General features: G+C 41.9%; 1 protein-coding gene across 2 annotated transcripts in view; it reads left to right on the top strand.

Moving 5' to 3' along the window:
* Positions 1–16506, top strand: part of VAT1L (vesicle amine transport 1 like) — a 123290-nt gene that overhangs the window by 66050 nt on the left and 40734 nt on the right. For both annotated transcript variants that reach the window (XM_072635873.1, XM_072635874.1), the window contains exon 7: positions 328–522. In XM_072635873.1, coding sequence (XP_072491974.1) covers positions 328–522 — 195 coding nt within the window. The remainder of the gene's footprint in view (positions 1–327; positions 523–16506) is intronic.

The raw sequence follows: 16506 nt of genomic DNA, 5'->3' as shown, positions 1-16506 counted from the left end.
GAAAGGTCCTGACAATGTAGCATATTAAGTCTGTAAGACACCTTAGAGCTCATCTACAATTTGCCCATTTTTCGGAAGTCGAAACTGATAAAGGGAACATGCTTTCCCAAGGTCCCACAGCGCTTTACACACTTTAAAATACCATATAAATGTCAGTAATATCATTATTTTTGTTATGGAGGCATCACTAATGGAAGAATTAAATCTCAAACGTCCCAAGTTTTAGAGTTTGGTGGCACCTTCCCTTCCCCTCTCATGGTCACATCGCTTTGACTGGCTCTTTCTGTTCCCCGTTTTTTCTAATGCTCTCGTCACTTCCGTCTGCAGTGGTGGCAAGTCGAGAAGGTGAACCCCATCAAGCTGTATGAAGAAAACAAAGTCATGGCTGGATTTTCGCTCCTCAACCTCCTTTTCAGACAGGGCCGAGGAGACCTGGTTAAAGGCGTAATGGACAAACTCATAGCCCTGTACAACGAGAAGAAGATCAAACCCATGGTCGACTCATTATGGGCTCTGGAAGAAGTAAGATTCTTACTTTTCTGATAGCCAGCACTGATATTTCAACGTGATGTCTGAAGGGAAGAGTTCAATAATCCCCTTTCCTAGCTTTTCAGGTTCTTGTTAACCAACCGCACAGTATAGTGCAAAGATCCAGGATTTGGAGTCAGAGGAGTTGGATTTAGGGTTATATCTCAGGTCTGCCACTCACTTTCTCTATAACCTTAGACAGGCCACTTGGTGTCTTTAGCCCTCAGTAAAATGATTAAAGTAGGATAGCAGTTCTCAGAGTATGTATGGTCTGGAGCCCCTGGGGAGTCACAAGACCTTCTATAGGGTTTTGTGGGCTCAAAACTAGTTTCATAATAATACTAAGTTGTTTTACTTGATAACACAGTAGGCATTGATAGATATAACCCACATAAACTAAAACTCTGCCCTCAATCATTTTTAAGCATGCAAAGGGGTCCTGATGGCAAAAAGTTTGAGAATTGCTAAACTAGAGATTTCTGAGGTTTCTTCCAATTCTAAACTAAAAGTCCTGTGAACTAAGTTAGTTCTTGCATTAGAATCGATGCTGTTTTCAAGTCCTGGATCTATGACTTCCTTGAAATATGACTGAGTAAATTTCCTTACCTCTTCAATCCTGTTCCTTCACCCATAAAATGGCAGGTATGGGATATGGGGTGGGGGTGAGAAGGTAACACTGAACTCACTTCTCTCCTGGTGGGTTGTGGTGAAAGAGCCTTGGTACCTGAAAGTATCAAGGGATATGAGTTACACTAATCTTTTGTTTAAGATGAATGTGTGATTTCTGTAAAATGAAGGACTGAACTCATAGGATGGCATTGATAAGGATTATTAAGAGGAGGAGCTTTGGTCACAGAAACCATTTACAGAAAATGTTCCTTTTTATTTTGAGTTTAACACACACCAACAAATATAAACATTTTGATATCCAAAGAAGAACAAAAAGAAGATAGTCTGTGCACCTGTGAATTTCTATTATGTCCAGTTTGTTGAAGTATTTATTAAATTGAACATCATAGTACCACAACTGCCCCGCTTGTCTGGGTCCCCTTTGGAACTTAAAGAAACTGAAATAAAACAAAAATGTCATGATTTCACACAGCAAAAGCATGGCAGAATTTGGTGGGCCTGTGAGACAGAGAGCTAGTTCTGCCTCCCAACACTAGGTTTACAGATGTGACCCTACTGTATCATTAGTGAAGGCGGTGTCACTGAAACGAACCAAACCCTCTCACGTATTATTGCATTATTGCCAAAGACTTGGAATAGCTGCATAAAGTGTTATTAAGCACACATGTGACAGGAAAGGAAGCATCCACATCCTGCAGTAGGGTAAGGCATGATAGGCAGAGGGCTCTGGGCTGGGCTGGTAGCCCTCAAATATTGGAACAACAGACTCTGTGTGCTAGGCAGGGCAGAGGGCATCCTCTTGGCAGTTTTGTAGGAAGACAGGGACAAGACTGACTGACCCAATTCAATCCAAGCATTTATTAAGCATCAAAACCATATGCTGGGTGCTGCAGTCACAGGAAGTTTCAATAAGGCACAGTCCCTGCCCTCATGGAGGTTGTAACTAGGTTGGTGCAGTGAGTAAAGCACGACTGGAGTCAGGAAGACCTTCGTTCAAAGCCAGCATAAGACATTTGCTAGCTGTGCAACCTTGGGCAAGTTATTTAATCTCTGGTTTACCTCAGTTTCCTCATCTGTAAAATGGGATAATAAAAGCACCTACTTCGCAGGGTTGTTGTAAGGATCGGATGTGATCACTGTGCCTGACACCTTGTAAGAGCTGTATAAATGTTGGCTGTTATTTTATTATTACTAGTATACAGACAAAACAGAAGGACTGATGATATAGAATAATTCATAAATGTATCATAGAGCTGCAAGCAATCTGTCATTTCTGAAGGGGATATATTTACTGGCTGAGAGAAGGGATCAAGGGGGAGGAGCCATGAAATAAGCAATGGTAAAACTGGGTTGAAAAGGATGGGCAGGAATTTAACAGGTGGCAAGGAGAAAATGATTTGTTTCAAATATTTGTTGGTATCCAGTCTTGTCAGGGTGTGAAACTTCTGTGTGAGCAACCCTTCCATTGACGTAGATTGTGGCCCTTAGATCCTGGGGATAGGTTTAAGGGAAATAGAGGTAAAGTGGCCTCTCCAGTGTCATTCAACTACTAATTATCAGAAGAAGGATGTGACAGCCAGTCTTTTTACCTCAAGTTTAGGGTTGTATTTCTTATGCTTACAGAGCAAAAGCAGATCTTCAAGAAGATTCAGGGAACATGTTGGTCAGAAGGTAAAGTATAAGATCATTAGTGTATGGCAAAAGGCTGAAAAGGAAAATTTCAGAATGTGGGGGTTCTGACTGCTAGGCTAAGGATTTCAAACTTTATTCAGTAGACAATAAAGAGCTATTGAAGCATATTGAGCAGAGAAGGGATAAGCGTTTGGGCATCTTTGCAGAAAGAAGATGAATCCGTCTTGGATGATGAAAAGGACAGTAAGGAATGGGTGGGGGAGGAATGCATCCTTCATCTGGAGAGGGAACGTCACACAAAGAAAATCATGGCGTCACCAAAGGAACAATACTCTAATATCATTCACTGTTTCCTGCTTGACAATGAAAAAGATTCTGGCCCACTTCTAAAATTGGGGGAGGCAGTGTGGTAGAGTGAATTGAGCAAAAACCTTGGAATCAGAAAGACCTGGGTTCCTATCCCACTCCAGATGCTTGGACAAGTCAGTTCCTCTCAACCTCATTTTACTTATTAGTAAAATGGAAGTCATACTAGTCCCTTACAAGATTGTTATGAAAATCAAATGAAATATTGTATGGAAAGCACTCTGAAAATCTTAAAGTGCTATAAAATGTCAGCTATTGTTATTATTTTAAAAAGAAGTTCCAAATTAACAACAACATCCCGGAAGGACTAGCTTTACAGGGTCAGAGATGATTGACAGCATCCACACCTTTATATGCTAATGGATGTTTCTGATACTGTATGGCAGTGACCTCTTTATTTTTCAGCAATATGGACAGATATCCATTTAATGCTGGAGTTGGATCAGACTTAGTCATTTATGTGTTCAGGGCCGCTGTTGGGTCAGACAAAGTGAGTCATCGAGCCCACACAATTTCCTAGTGCCAGAAGACAGTTTGTAATACTTAGTACTTGCTTGCTGACTGATGATGATTCTCACCCCCAAGAAATTACTTTGGAAGTCAACTTTATAACTTCATGCAAGAAATATAAAGCCCTGAGAGACCCAAAGAAAAGTTTCTCTACTTTACTTGGTCTCTAATTGGTTGTGATAATAACATCACGCATCACTAGAGATTCTTTTCAGCCACTGATCTCTATATTTATTATGAATTCTAAGGAATTGTAGGGACTAGGCTTGCAAAGCACAAAATGTCTGGCTACACAGATCAGAAGATTTCAGCTTGGCCTTCTTGCTGCTTTTGCCTTCATTCCCCCTGCTGACAATAAACTCCATGGAGAGAGGGCCCAAGTCTATTTCCCAAGTGTCAAATACATAAATATTTGTTGAGCGTATGGATTTCATAATGCTGATAAGATCATTCGGTGTGCTTTAATATGCCTTGCTTCCCAAAGTGCTTTAAGAAGACTTGAAAAAACCATGATAGAAGTCTTCTAATATCTGACTGGATATCATATGGAAAAAGGATCAAACTTTTTCTTCTTGGCCTCAATGGCTCAATGTAAAGTGGGAGGAGCTTGCTGGTCAGGTACCTCTAGGAATCCATTCTGGCCTTGTGCTAATAAATACTTTCTTTCATAACTGAGATAAAGATATAAATGGAATACTTCTCAGATTTGTCAATGACACAAAGTTAGAAGGGCTAACAACTACATTGGATGACAGAATCAGAATCCAAAAGGATCTGAACAGTCTAAAAGGATTGGCCTGGTCCAATAAGAGATATTTAACATATGTAAATGTAAAGTCCTACATTTGGGTTCAAAAAATCAACTTTATAAGTACAAAACGAGGGAGTTGTGTCTAGACAAGTGGAAAGAATATAGGACTTAATCAGTCAACAAGTCTTGTCATTCAATGAGAGTTTATTAAGTGATTACCATAATTTGGGCACCTTGTTTAGTAGATATTGATAATAAAGATGATGGTGATGATGATGGTTAACATTCATATAGTGCCTACTGTGTGTCAGGCATTGTGCTAAGTGTTTTACCAATATTATTTCATTTGATCTTAACAACAACCTTGAAAAGTAGGTTCTGGTATTATCGCCATTTTTTACAGATGAGGAAGTTAAGTGATTTTCCCAGGCTCACATAGCTGCTAAGTGTCTGAGACCAAATTTGAACTCAGAACTTCCTGACTTCAGGCCAGGCACGGTATCTGCTCTGTCATCTAGTTACTCGTATAGACTCAGTATGAATTAATTGTGTGACAAAGCAGTGCAAAAAGTAAATGTAATCTTAGGACAAAGATACTATCCAGAACATCTGAAGTAGTAACCCCATTGGACTCTTGTTTAGTTGAACTCTATCTGGGTTACTATGCTCATTTCTGTGTGGTGCGTTTTAGAAAAGACACTGTCAAATCAGAGAGGTTCCAGTGCAGGGTGACCAGTATGATGAGGGACCTTAAGACCTCGCCATGTGACAGTCATTTGAATATTCGGACTGAAAAATAGAAGACTTAGACTAGGCTTGAGAAGAGGGAAGGAGCATGATAATTATCTTCAATTATTTGAAGGGTTTTCATATGGAACAGGGATTAAACTTGTTCTCACTAGCACTCCTAAGGTAAAATTATGGAGTAATGAGTGGAAGCTGCACAGAGGTAGATTTAGGCTTCATGTGAGGATAAATTGTGTAACCATTAGAGCTATCCAAAAGTAGAACAGGCTGGCTTAGGCAGTCTTAAGTTCCCCCTGCTTTAAATCTTTAAGAAGATTGGATGACCACGTGTTGGGAATGTTGTAGAAAGGGGATTTCTATTTTTTTTTTTGAAAGTAACATGTTTAATTTATTATATACTTTTTTAAAAAAATAAGTTGTATGTAATAGAGATTCACAGCTTCACACATAGTCCTCTTTTTAATAAATTTTGTTTTTTGCTTTTGTTTCTCCTAGATTTCTCTCTCCCTTCTCCCAGAGAGCAATCCTATATAGCAAAGAATTCTAATCTTAAAAAAAAAATGAATGAAAAAAATTCAGCAAAACCAATTAATACATCCAAAAAAATTTGATATTATATGCAATGTTCCACACTCCTGTACTCCAACCTTTGCAGAGGAGTGGAGGTAGCTAGCTGGATTCCCATATCTCTTCTTTGGGACCAAGCTTATTCTTTATAATTTTGCAACATTCCATTTTTACTATTTTATAATGTTACTTTTCTGTTGTTCTTTGTATAGATATGTTGTGGGGAGTAGTATTCCTTTTTTAAATTTATTTATTTACTTTTAGTTTTTAACATTCATTTCCATAAGATCTTGAGTTCTAAATTTTCTCCCCTTCCTTCCCCTCCCCTTAGACAGGGCTTTTAATGAGTACATAGTGCAGGTGAAACTAGATGATCTTTGAGGTCCCTCATAGCTGTGATAATTCAGTGGTTCTGTGGTTCAGATACAGATGGAACAAGGTAACCATTAATCCCCTACCAGCTAAGAGATTCTCAATTCTTTGTTTATGAACCTATCTGTTAATGGATCAAAAAAAAAATACTCCATTTATTAATCAATTTAAAGATATTGGCTGAGAAGTTTGGAGTAGATGGTCCAAATCAAAATCCTGTGACACCTCTGTGAGCTCACTAACTTTGTAAAATTCTAGTGGGCAGATTATATGTGAAGAAAAGTCTATCTGCCATTTAACAAGCATTTATTAAGCACCCACTACAGCGATAGGCACTGTATTACAGATGTAGATACAAAAGTGAGACAAATCTCTCCCTTCAGGGAGCTTGCATTCTACTGGGATAGATACAATATGTCCACAGACATAAAGAAAATAAATACATGGTTCTTAGGGTGGATAATGGTGGAGACTGATCATTGGAGGAACTGGAAAGGCCTTTTGAAGGCAGTGGTCCTTCAGCCAAGTCTGAAGGGAGTTAGGGATTCCAAGGATTGGGACTGAGGACGAAGAGCCTTCCTGGCATAAGAACAGTCTGTACAAAGGCCCAGAGACAGGAGATGGTCATAGCAGGGAGGCCAATTTGGCTGGAACACAAAGTACCTGAGGGGGAGCAGTGTGTCATCAGCCTGGAAAAGCAGACTGGAGCCAAACTAGGAAGAGCTTTAAATGCCAAACCGAACAGTTTCTATTTTATTCTAAAGGCAGTGATCAGAGGAGTAACATCATCAGCTCTGTGCTAAAGGAATATCAGCTTGGCAACTGTGGGGAGTGTGAACTGGAAGAAGGAGGAAGCTAGCTGGAGGAAGACCAATTAGGGAGCTGCTGCTGGAGGAGGAGGACTTGAAGTGGGAAGAAGGGATAGATGTTGAGGAGGCAAGGCTGACAAGATTTGGCAACTTAATGGATTTGAGGGAGAAATGAATGAGAGTAAAGAGTTGAGGATAATTCCTGAGGGTTTCCATCTGGGTGAATGAAGAAGAGCATAGCTCTGTACAGAAACAGGGAAGTTAGGAAGAGGAAGGCTTAGAGGAAGAGATGATGAGTTCCATTTTGTATGCGTTGAGTTTGAGATGCATTCAGGTGGAAATAAAGGAGACATGTAGAAAAGCTATAGGACCATCGATCCTCTGTGACTGAGAAGGAGGAGAGGATGGGAAATGATACTGAGGAAAGTGGAAGGATGGCCTGGGTAGTGAGAGGAATCTCATAAATGATGGCCTCCTTATTCTCTGGGAATTGTGAATAAAGGTCCTTCACCGAGGCTGCTTGAGAAGGAAAGGTTTGGGACATTCCCTGTGTGATGAACAGTCTATCAGTGAAGAGCAAAAGGTTTGGCATGCAGCAAGGAGGCCCAGAAATGGAGAAAGATGGAAAGGGCCATCCAGAAGTGGGGTTTAGAAGAGGATGGGTGCCAGCAGGTCAACAATTGAACAATGAGGCAAAGGGTGGAAGAGTTGAGGACAGTCAAGCTAGTTTACCGAAGAATTTTTGAAGGGAAGAAAATTATGCCAGAGCAGGGTTGGTAACCTGGGAAAGCAGAAAGGAGTGGAGTGACTAGAGTCAATCAACTTTTATTAATGACCTACCATGTGCCAAGCACTGTGCTAAGCACTGGGGATATAAATATGAAAAGGACAGTCTCTGTCCTCAAGGAGCTTACAATCTAATGGGAGAAGAGGACACACAAAAGGAAGCAAAAAAGCCAGGGTTGGGAAAAGAGAAGGTACAGATGGGGAGTGGGGTGGGGGTGGGGAAGCATTGTCAGTCAGAGAAACCCCAGGATCATGTAGCTAGAGGAGAAATGACTTGAGGGTGCAGTGAAGATGTAGTAAAGGCTTAGAAGGGGCAAGGCACAGGAAGAAGAGGAAGGACATTAGGAAATAGTCAACCAGGAGAATTTCAAAATTATAGATTGTGGAGGGAGAACATCTGTGGGTGAGTACGGTGAGATTAAAGATATGCCCATCTCTATTTGAGACTGAGGTAGAATGAGGGTAGACACCAAAGAAATAAAGGTTGATGAAACTACAGGGTTCATCAGGGCAATTGAAAAGACATCAACATTTAACTTAAAGTCCCTAGGTCTGTATCCCTAGATCTGTGTCCCCAGGGGCTTAACTATTCACCAAGCAATCAACATTCATTAAATGAAACATTGATCAAGTGCTTACTGTGTGCCAAGCACTATGGGAGTTATAAAGTTATATGGGAATTAGATAAGATGTGGTCTCTTTTCTCTAGGCCCTTACTATCCACTTGGGGAGGTGCATGTCAGTGAAAAACTGAACACAAAACAATAATGCGAGTTAGAATGCACGTTCATGAATGCTTTACACACTGTAGATCTTTGGTAGGTGCTTGTTTAAATGGAAGCTTTAACTAATACATGAAGAATATAAAGTGGTATGCAAGTAGGTGGAAGAGGAGTGGCTTCCAGCCTTCCTGAGTGAGGTGTGGGTGAAGCTTCTTTGAGGAAGATGGCATTGGAATTAGTCCTTGATGGCACATGGAGATGAGGAGGAGGGCAGGCAGAGAAAACTGGGAGCAAACCTGCTCAACAAGGCAGAAGCTGTGACAGGTATGTAATCCAGTTGGGTTTTGTTTTGGTTTTTTTTTTGCTTTCATTTTTGCATTTGTTTGTTTTTTTCAGGTCAGGATCATTTCAAGGGAGTTTCCTTGCCCGTTTAAAAGTGGCTTTGCTCTTTTGGCCATCAAACCTAACAGAAAGGTTTCCTTGGCTGGAAAACCTCGGTGCTTGCAGAAGCAGAGCGATGCTTTTGGGGACTAGGATAGTACACAACATAGTTACCCTGTAATAACCTTTGCTAAATATCCCCCTGCCCTTTGCCGCTGTCCATGAGTGTTGTTCCTTTGTGTCTAGAGCGCTGGACATTGATCAAAAGAAGATGGCTTTTGTGTGCTGTGTGGAAGGGCAAAATCCTCTTCTAGATGTCTGTTCACCTGTGTGTATCTATGCATGACTTCAGGGATCTTAGGGGAAGTTACTGATGATTGGTGTACACTAAAAAGGGGTGAATTCAAAGTAACGCAGGTTTTTGTCTGAGCACGGGATTGTGATCCCACTTCCCCATCTTGTTGAGTGATTGTACCCAGGAAATGGTTTGATAATAAACCACAATCAGTTTTGAGACAAATATCTAGCAGAAAACCTCAAGAACTGATCTTCAGAATTTTAGCAGTGACTTGAGTACAGGAATAGATATTATGATTTTCATATTTACAGATGATAAGGAAGTAAGAGAGATTTCGCTAATTCATTGGATACCACAACTAGGATCCAAAACATCCTTGCCCAGATAGAATGAATTGAAGGTGTCCAGGTGATGAACACTTGCCAGTGATATTATAGAAGGATTCCTGGTTGAACTAGAGAACTCTGAGGTCCCATTCAGTTCTGAGAGTCTGTGAATCTATGACTTGTCATTTTCTCCTCCTTAGTCAATTTCTCTTAAACTTTAAAACTTTTCTGGGGGGAGGACATGCTTTAATTCAAAGGAGCTTTCAAAAGTCCTAACCTTATGTAGTCCCCTACTCCTATACTTAGTAGGGTAAAGAAGGCCAGGAGGGGTCCAATAAAAACTAGATTTTGAAGAAATAGTATTACATCTCCATCTGTCAGGGTCACATATGCACATATATACACACACATACACTCATCCATCCACTGTATGAGCAGTTCATTGCCTCCCCAAACATCCAGTGTAAAAGTAGCCCTTGTTTGGGGGGGACTTTAGTCTCTGGATGGCTCATCAGATTCCTATAGCAAGCTCATGAGCACTGGGCCAAGGCAGATTTATATTTTTCTGCCAGGCACTTCTCTTAGAGGACCGTGAGCTGAACGATGAATGGGTGTTCCTGATGAGGAGAAGGCGCACCCTTGTTGTCAAGCCTGTCACTTGGCTGAAAAGAATCCAGAAGCTGGCATTCTTCTTGAGCCAAGTGAGAGGCGGATTGACATTGCTATTTGCTGCATTTTGAATGACATCATAGAGACCTTGGCTGTAATTATTTTCTTCCAAAGTCAAGATGCTACTGCTTGCATCAATTTGAAGGATTATTATTTTTTTTTTAAACATGTGAGTGTATGTGAGTTTGGGCAGGAAGCCCAGAGTCAGCCCTCAGCTCTTACTCTCTTATAAAGGGAAATAGAGCATTGGGAAAAGCACTGCTTTGGGAGGCAGAGGACATGGCTCTTGATCCTCACCCTGCTATTTCCTCTCTGGGTCCTGTTGAGCAGGTCACATCACCTCTGACCCTGTTTCCTCATCTATAAAGCAAGAAAGGTTGGAGTGGATGGCCTCTAGTGTCTTCTTTCAGCCCTACATTATGACCCTGTGATCATTTCTGTTCTTTCTCTGACTTCTGCATCACCGCTGCCCAGCCCTTAAAGTGACTCAGCAAGTATTTATTGATTACCAGTTGTGCCTTGAGCAGTTTCCATTACTGGGAGAAATAATGACTTTTAAATGAGACATTCATTTCCTGCATGCTCAGGAAATGGTCAATCCTGTCATTTTATAGATGGGGAAACTGAGACCCAGAAAAGGAAAGTTTTTATTTTTTGTTTTTCCCAAGCCCACACAGTCACTAGTATTAGTTGGCTTATAGGCAGCACATTAATGTTTGCAAAGGGCTTTCCGTATATTCTCTCACCTGACCCTCACAACCCTGAAAGATGGGTGCTATTATCTTTGTTGTAGCTGTTCCTGTTTCTCATTTTACATGTGAAGAAGCTAAGATCCAGAAGTGTGAGGTCATTTGCCCAGGGTCACACAGCTAACAAGTGTCAGAGGTCAGATTCGAACCCATCTTAACTCACCTCCTGGACTATTGCAGCAGCCTCAAGTCTCTCCCCATTCTGCTCAGCTCTCAAAGTTAGTTTCCTAAAGTGAGGGCCTGACGTATCACCTCAGTCCTCAGCAAACTCCAAAGGTCCCTTATTATCTCTGGGAGAAAAGATGAACTGCTCTTTGGGGGAATTTAAAACTCTTCATACCCTGGTTCCATCCTAGCTTTCCCGCCCTCTTACACATCCTTCCCTTTCTTATACTTTTCAGTACAGCCATGTGGATAGAACAGCTAGGTGGCTCAGTGGGTAGAGTGCCAGCCTGGAGTCAAGAAGACTCATCTTCATGAGTTCAAATCTGACCTCAGATACTTTCTAGCTATGTGACCCTGCACAAGTCACTTCACCTGTTTGCCTCAGTTTCCTCATCTGTAAAATGAACTGGAGAAAGAAATGGCAAACCACTGCAGTATCTTTGCCAAGAAAACCCCAAATGGGGCCATGAAGAGCCTGGCACACCTGAAACGACTGAACAACAACAGCCACGTGGGCCCACTACTGTCCATCTCCTCCCTCCATGCTTTTGTACTGACTCACCCCTATGCCTGAAATACCCTCTCTCTTCACCTCCACACCTTAGTTCCCCAGGTTTATTTCAAGATTCAGGTCCAATTCCACCTTCTGCAGAAGAACTTAACATGCCTCTCCTTCCCCCAGTAGTTTCTGGTGCCTTCCCTTGTTACCTTCCATTTACTCTGTATAACTTGTCTGTACCTAGTTGTTTATATTTAGTTTTCCTCATTTGAAAATGAACTCCTTGAGAACAAGGGCTCTCTTTTGCCTTTCTTTGTATCCCTAGCGTTTAGCACTATACCTGGCACACAGCAAGTGTCTAATAAATGCCGCTGCCTGACTGACTACAAACAGGAGCTAGACCTGCTGCATTCGTGCTGACCTATGTTAAATTCTTACCCATCCTTAAAACCCCAACTGAAATTTTACCTCTTCTGGGAAACCTTCCCTCATCACCCTTAATTAGCAACAACCTTTCCTTACTGGGCCTCACAGAGCCCTCTGTGCTGCTCTAATCCATTTACCTCCAATGCTGTGTATCATTCTTATCGATAACCTTCCACCAAATGAAGTTCCATGAGTGCAAGGATAGTGTCTCATCTTGTCTTATCTACCCTAATGCATACTCAGTAAACTGAAATTTGCCCCCATCTTAAAGGTCCAGAGAAGAGAGATGATTTGCCCCAAGTCTCCCACCTAGTAAACGACTAAAGCCAGGATTAAAACCCAGGGCCTCAGATTCCAAATCCAGTGTTCTTTCTACTCTTCCATGAAATCCCTTTGCCTGGCTTGCCATTTGATCTGCTACTGTCCAACCTTCACCCCAACATAGCATATAAAGGGAGCAAAGAAGGCCACAGAAATCTATAGCCACAGTAAACCATTCCCTGTAGTTACAGTTACAAAACACCAAAAGAAAGATACCAATCATATGGGCAAGCCAAATATTTCACATCAGTTAGAAGATAAATACAGCTGATAATGGGACTGAACTCTTTGCCATTCAGCTGAGTTTGTGGGTATCATGAAGCTGTGGCTGATACATGCTTTTCACCAGGGAAGGAGGCCAGGCTATTAATGTATGATGGTCAAAAGAACTCTCCCTTCTCTTGCTAAAGACTGGAGTTGTTATGTACCTGCCCTTGCACAGGAAACCTAGGATTAATGCAGGTTGACCTTATCCTTGAGGAAGAGGAAAACAATAACTCATCAGGTTACACATGGAGAGATAAGTGGAGCTGGTGTCAGGGCCGGGGCCTGTGTGAGATGTGGTGGTCAGCGGAACCCAGCCTGACCGCTGGGGAGGGCACATGGAATCCCAGAATTGGAAGGGACCCTAAGAGGTCATATGGTCCAGCTAAAAAAGCCAACATATCTCTGCAACATTTCCAGCAAGTGAGAGTTAACAGAGGTCTGTTTGTAGACTTCTAGAAATGGGGAACTCACCACTCCCCAACGTAAGCCATTTTGCTTTTGGATGCTTCTCAACATGAGACAGTGGTGCTTTAGTTCTGTCTTTTATGGCCAACTTTTTACTTCAATTCTGATCCCTCTTCTACATGACAACCCTCCAAGTATTCCAGAATGGTGATTAGGGCCCTCTGCTGGCACCCAGAAGTTTGTTTGAAAGACTAAAGTGGACAGGAAAAGGAAGTGGGATTTGGGCCAAGTACATAGGCAGAGATTATCATGAACACTTCCTATGAGGACCAGACTCAAAAGTTCATGAGGGGTGAGATTGTAAACTCCTTGAGGACAGGGCTCTTGCCTTAATTATCCTTGTGTCTCCCCTCCTACTGAGCATCAGACTTGTCACAGATAGGCACAGGCCCTTTATTACAGTGAGAAGCAGACTGGACTGGAAATCCAGAGGCCTAGGCTCAGTTGAGGAAACTGAGGCAGACAGAAGTGACTTGCCCAGAGTCACACAACTAGGAAATGCTCAAGTTCATCTTTCTATCCATTGTCCCACCAACTACTCCAAATCCCCTTAGATATTCTCTAAGCTCACATTTCTCTAGTGCTTAGAGCTTACAAAGTACTTTACAACAATAGTTTAAGGTAGCTAGTTTCCTCAACTGTAAAATGGGGATCATAATCACATTACCTCCCAGGATTGTTGTGAGGATCAAGTAAGCTAATATTTGTGAAATGCTTTGCAAACCTTGAAGTGCTACGTAAATGCTAGCTATCATTATTTTTTTTTTATTGTCTTTACATGAGTGAGTAGGAATCAGGCTAATTAGCTCAGGCAGGTATGCCAACCTCTTTGGTTATAAAAGATAGATTCTAAAGCAGGTTTCTTATGCTCTATAACATAACATCCTATGTTTTCTAATTTCAGTAATTTTATCTCCTTTCCCTTAGTTACCTGAAAAATCATTTTAAACCCTTCTTCAGTTTCAGGTACACTGAGAGGAAGGAATGGAGGTCAAGAGAATGGGAGGAATTGAGGGGACTGCTCAGAGGCCAGGCACAGACTGGTGGCCAGCAGGAGATACAAAGACCGCCCTCCCTGGATATACCTCAAGCTACCATGACCTCTAGCAGGGAGGTGTTATGGTATAGTGAGAAAAGAGGCAGCTAGGTAGCAAAGTGGACAGAGTATGAGGCCTAGAGTCCCAACAACCTGAGTTCAAATCTAGCCTCAGGTACTTAATGTGTGACCCTGGACAAGTCACTTAACCACAACTGTAAGAATGGAGATAATAAAAGCACCTCCCAGGATTGTTAGAATCAAATGAGGTCATCCTTATAAAGTGCTTAGCACACTGTTGGGGAAACTGTAGAAGGGGGTCTTAGCATTGAAAAGAGCCTCATAGGACAGCTCGCCAAGCAGAGTGGTTATATGATAGATGCTTAATAAATGTTTGTTCCTTTTCCTCCTGGAATAGAATTCTGAAGACCTGAGTTCAGGTTCAGCTTTGCCATTTATATGCTGTGATCTGCAAGTCAGTTCCCTCTGTAACCCTCAGTTTTTTCATCTGTCAAATGATGGTGTTGAACTAGATGCTCTCTAAAGTCCTCTCCTCATCTTGTGGTCTAGCATCCCTTCCTGCTCTGCCATATGGGGATTCTAAATCTCCCATAGCTGTTTGCTGGTTCCCTTTGCAGCACCTGTGTTTGGGCTTGTACACCTTCTGTTTCCAGAAGGCGTTTCATGCAAACAATGTCTGTAGCTCTTAGGGACAAGAGGAAAGCTTGGACTTTATGTGTTCTTATCATTTGGCGCAGCCAACTAGAAACATATGCTGGTGACTGCATTTAGCTAAAGTCTCAGCAGTGCCGTCCTTCTGTTTGTTAAACTCTCAGTTCTTTTGCAGGAGTGATATTTTAAAGGGCCATGTTGTGTTTACATATGCAGTGAGCTCCTGGGTGGGGAAACTGTAGAAGGGAGTCTTAGCATTGAAAAGAGCCTCATAGGACAGCTTGCCAAGCAGAGTGATTATCCCTCTGCCACATCCAGGATGAGCTGTCATTCAAACTTCTAGCAATCAATCAACCAGCATTGATGGAGACCTTATAATACGCCAGGCACTATGCTGAGCATGGGTGACATCACGGCAGAAACCAAACAGTCCTTGCCTACTGAGAGCTTACATTCTTTCAGGGGAGAATATGGACATAAAAATATATTCCAAACACGTACAAAATAAATTCAAGATAATTTGAGAGGAGGCACCAGTAATTAAGGGCCCTAGGGAAGGAAGGCCCCCTGTACATTCTAGTGGTGATTCATTTGAATTTAAATGGAATTACTAAATAGTAATTCTTTCTCTTTTACTCAGGAACCCTGAGGGTCTTCCCCTCCCAGTTTGACTTTTTTTTTTTTTGATTAAAGGAGCCATCCCTTGAGTAACTACTTAAAGAGGCCTGTCCATTAAATGGGTGTATCTCACTCAAAGTGAGAATGTGATAAGACCTTGGCCTGAAAAGGCCAGGGTCTCCCATTGCATCCTGGGCCATCTCCAGCCATCCTGATGAATATCAGGCCACTGGAGCCAGATGGCTCAGGAGAAGAAAGTGAGATTGGGGACCTTGCACAGCCCTCCCTCACTCACATCAAAGTCAACTGCAAGTCATATCATCTTGATGCCATGGTTCTCTTTGAGAACAAAAAGGAAATGAAGGATTCTAAGAAGTGAAGGTTAGGAGGAAGAATATTCAAGATCTAGGGACAGCCTCTGTGTGTCCTCACATGACCATGGAGTGTCACATGTGAGGCATAACCAGAAAGCCACTGGGCTGGATGTAGAGTGCCTGAAGGAGATGAATGTAGAATAAGGTGGTATCATTTGGAGCTAAGTTGGAATCAGACTGCAAGGAAACAGATGGGATATGTAAGGTGAGGAAAAGTGAATTCAAAGATGGTGTCAAGGCTGCTGGCCTTCCACTGAAGATCAGTCGTAATGGGAACTCATTACCTATTGGGGCACCCATTCTTTCCATTGTTAGTTGGCTCTGAATGTTGTCAAGTGTTTGCTTATTTTGAGCTGAAACCTGTTCTAACCCTCCCTTCCCCACTCCCTGTCCCCCTCCTACCACACAGCTCCTATTTCTCTGCTCAGGAATCAAGCAGAACAAGGCTAACCCTCATCTTGCTGAGATCCATTCAGACACATGCAGCAGTCATTCTGCTCCTCCTAAGTTTTCTCTTCCTCACTCTGAAATATTCCCAGTTCTTTCAAGTGATCCTTATGTGCCAGAGCTTGGGGTCTCCTCCCTGCCCTTGCCTTAGAGATTCTATGATTTACAGACTTCACAGGATATTAAATGTTAATAGTCATCTCGTCCAAATCCTTTCTTTTACAAATGCATAAACAAGTCTGGAGAAGAGAAGGAATTTCTCCAAAGCCAAGAAGCTAGTGAATGACAGAGCAGGGACTGGAACTCAGCCCTTCTGGGTTTATTGAGGCAGCTATGTGGCACAATGGAGAGAATGCTGGGCCTAGAGTCAGGA

Source organism: Notamacropus eugenii, chromosome 1 (genome assembly GCF_028372415.1).
Source record: "Notamacropus eugenii isolate mMacEug1 chromosome 1, mMacEug1.pri_v2, whole genome shotgun sequence".
In the NCBI taxonomy this organism is placed as follows: domain Eukaryota; kingdom Metazoa; phylum Chordata; class Mammalia; order Diprotodontia; family Macropodidae; genus Notamacropus; species Notamacropus eugenii.
The sequence above is the reverse complement of the archived record's forward strand: the minus strand, read 5'-3'. Positions and strand labels throughout refer to the sequence as shown.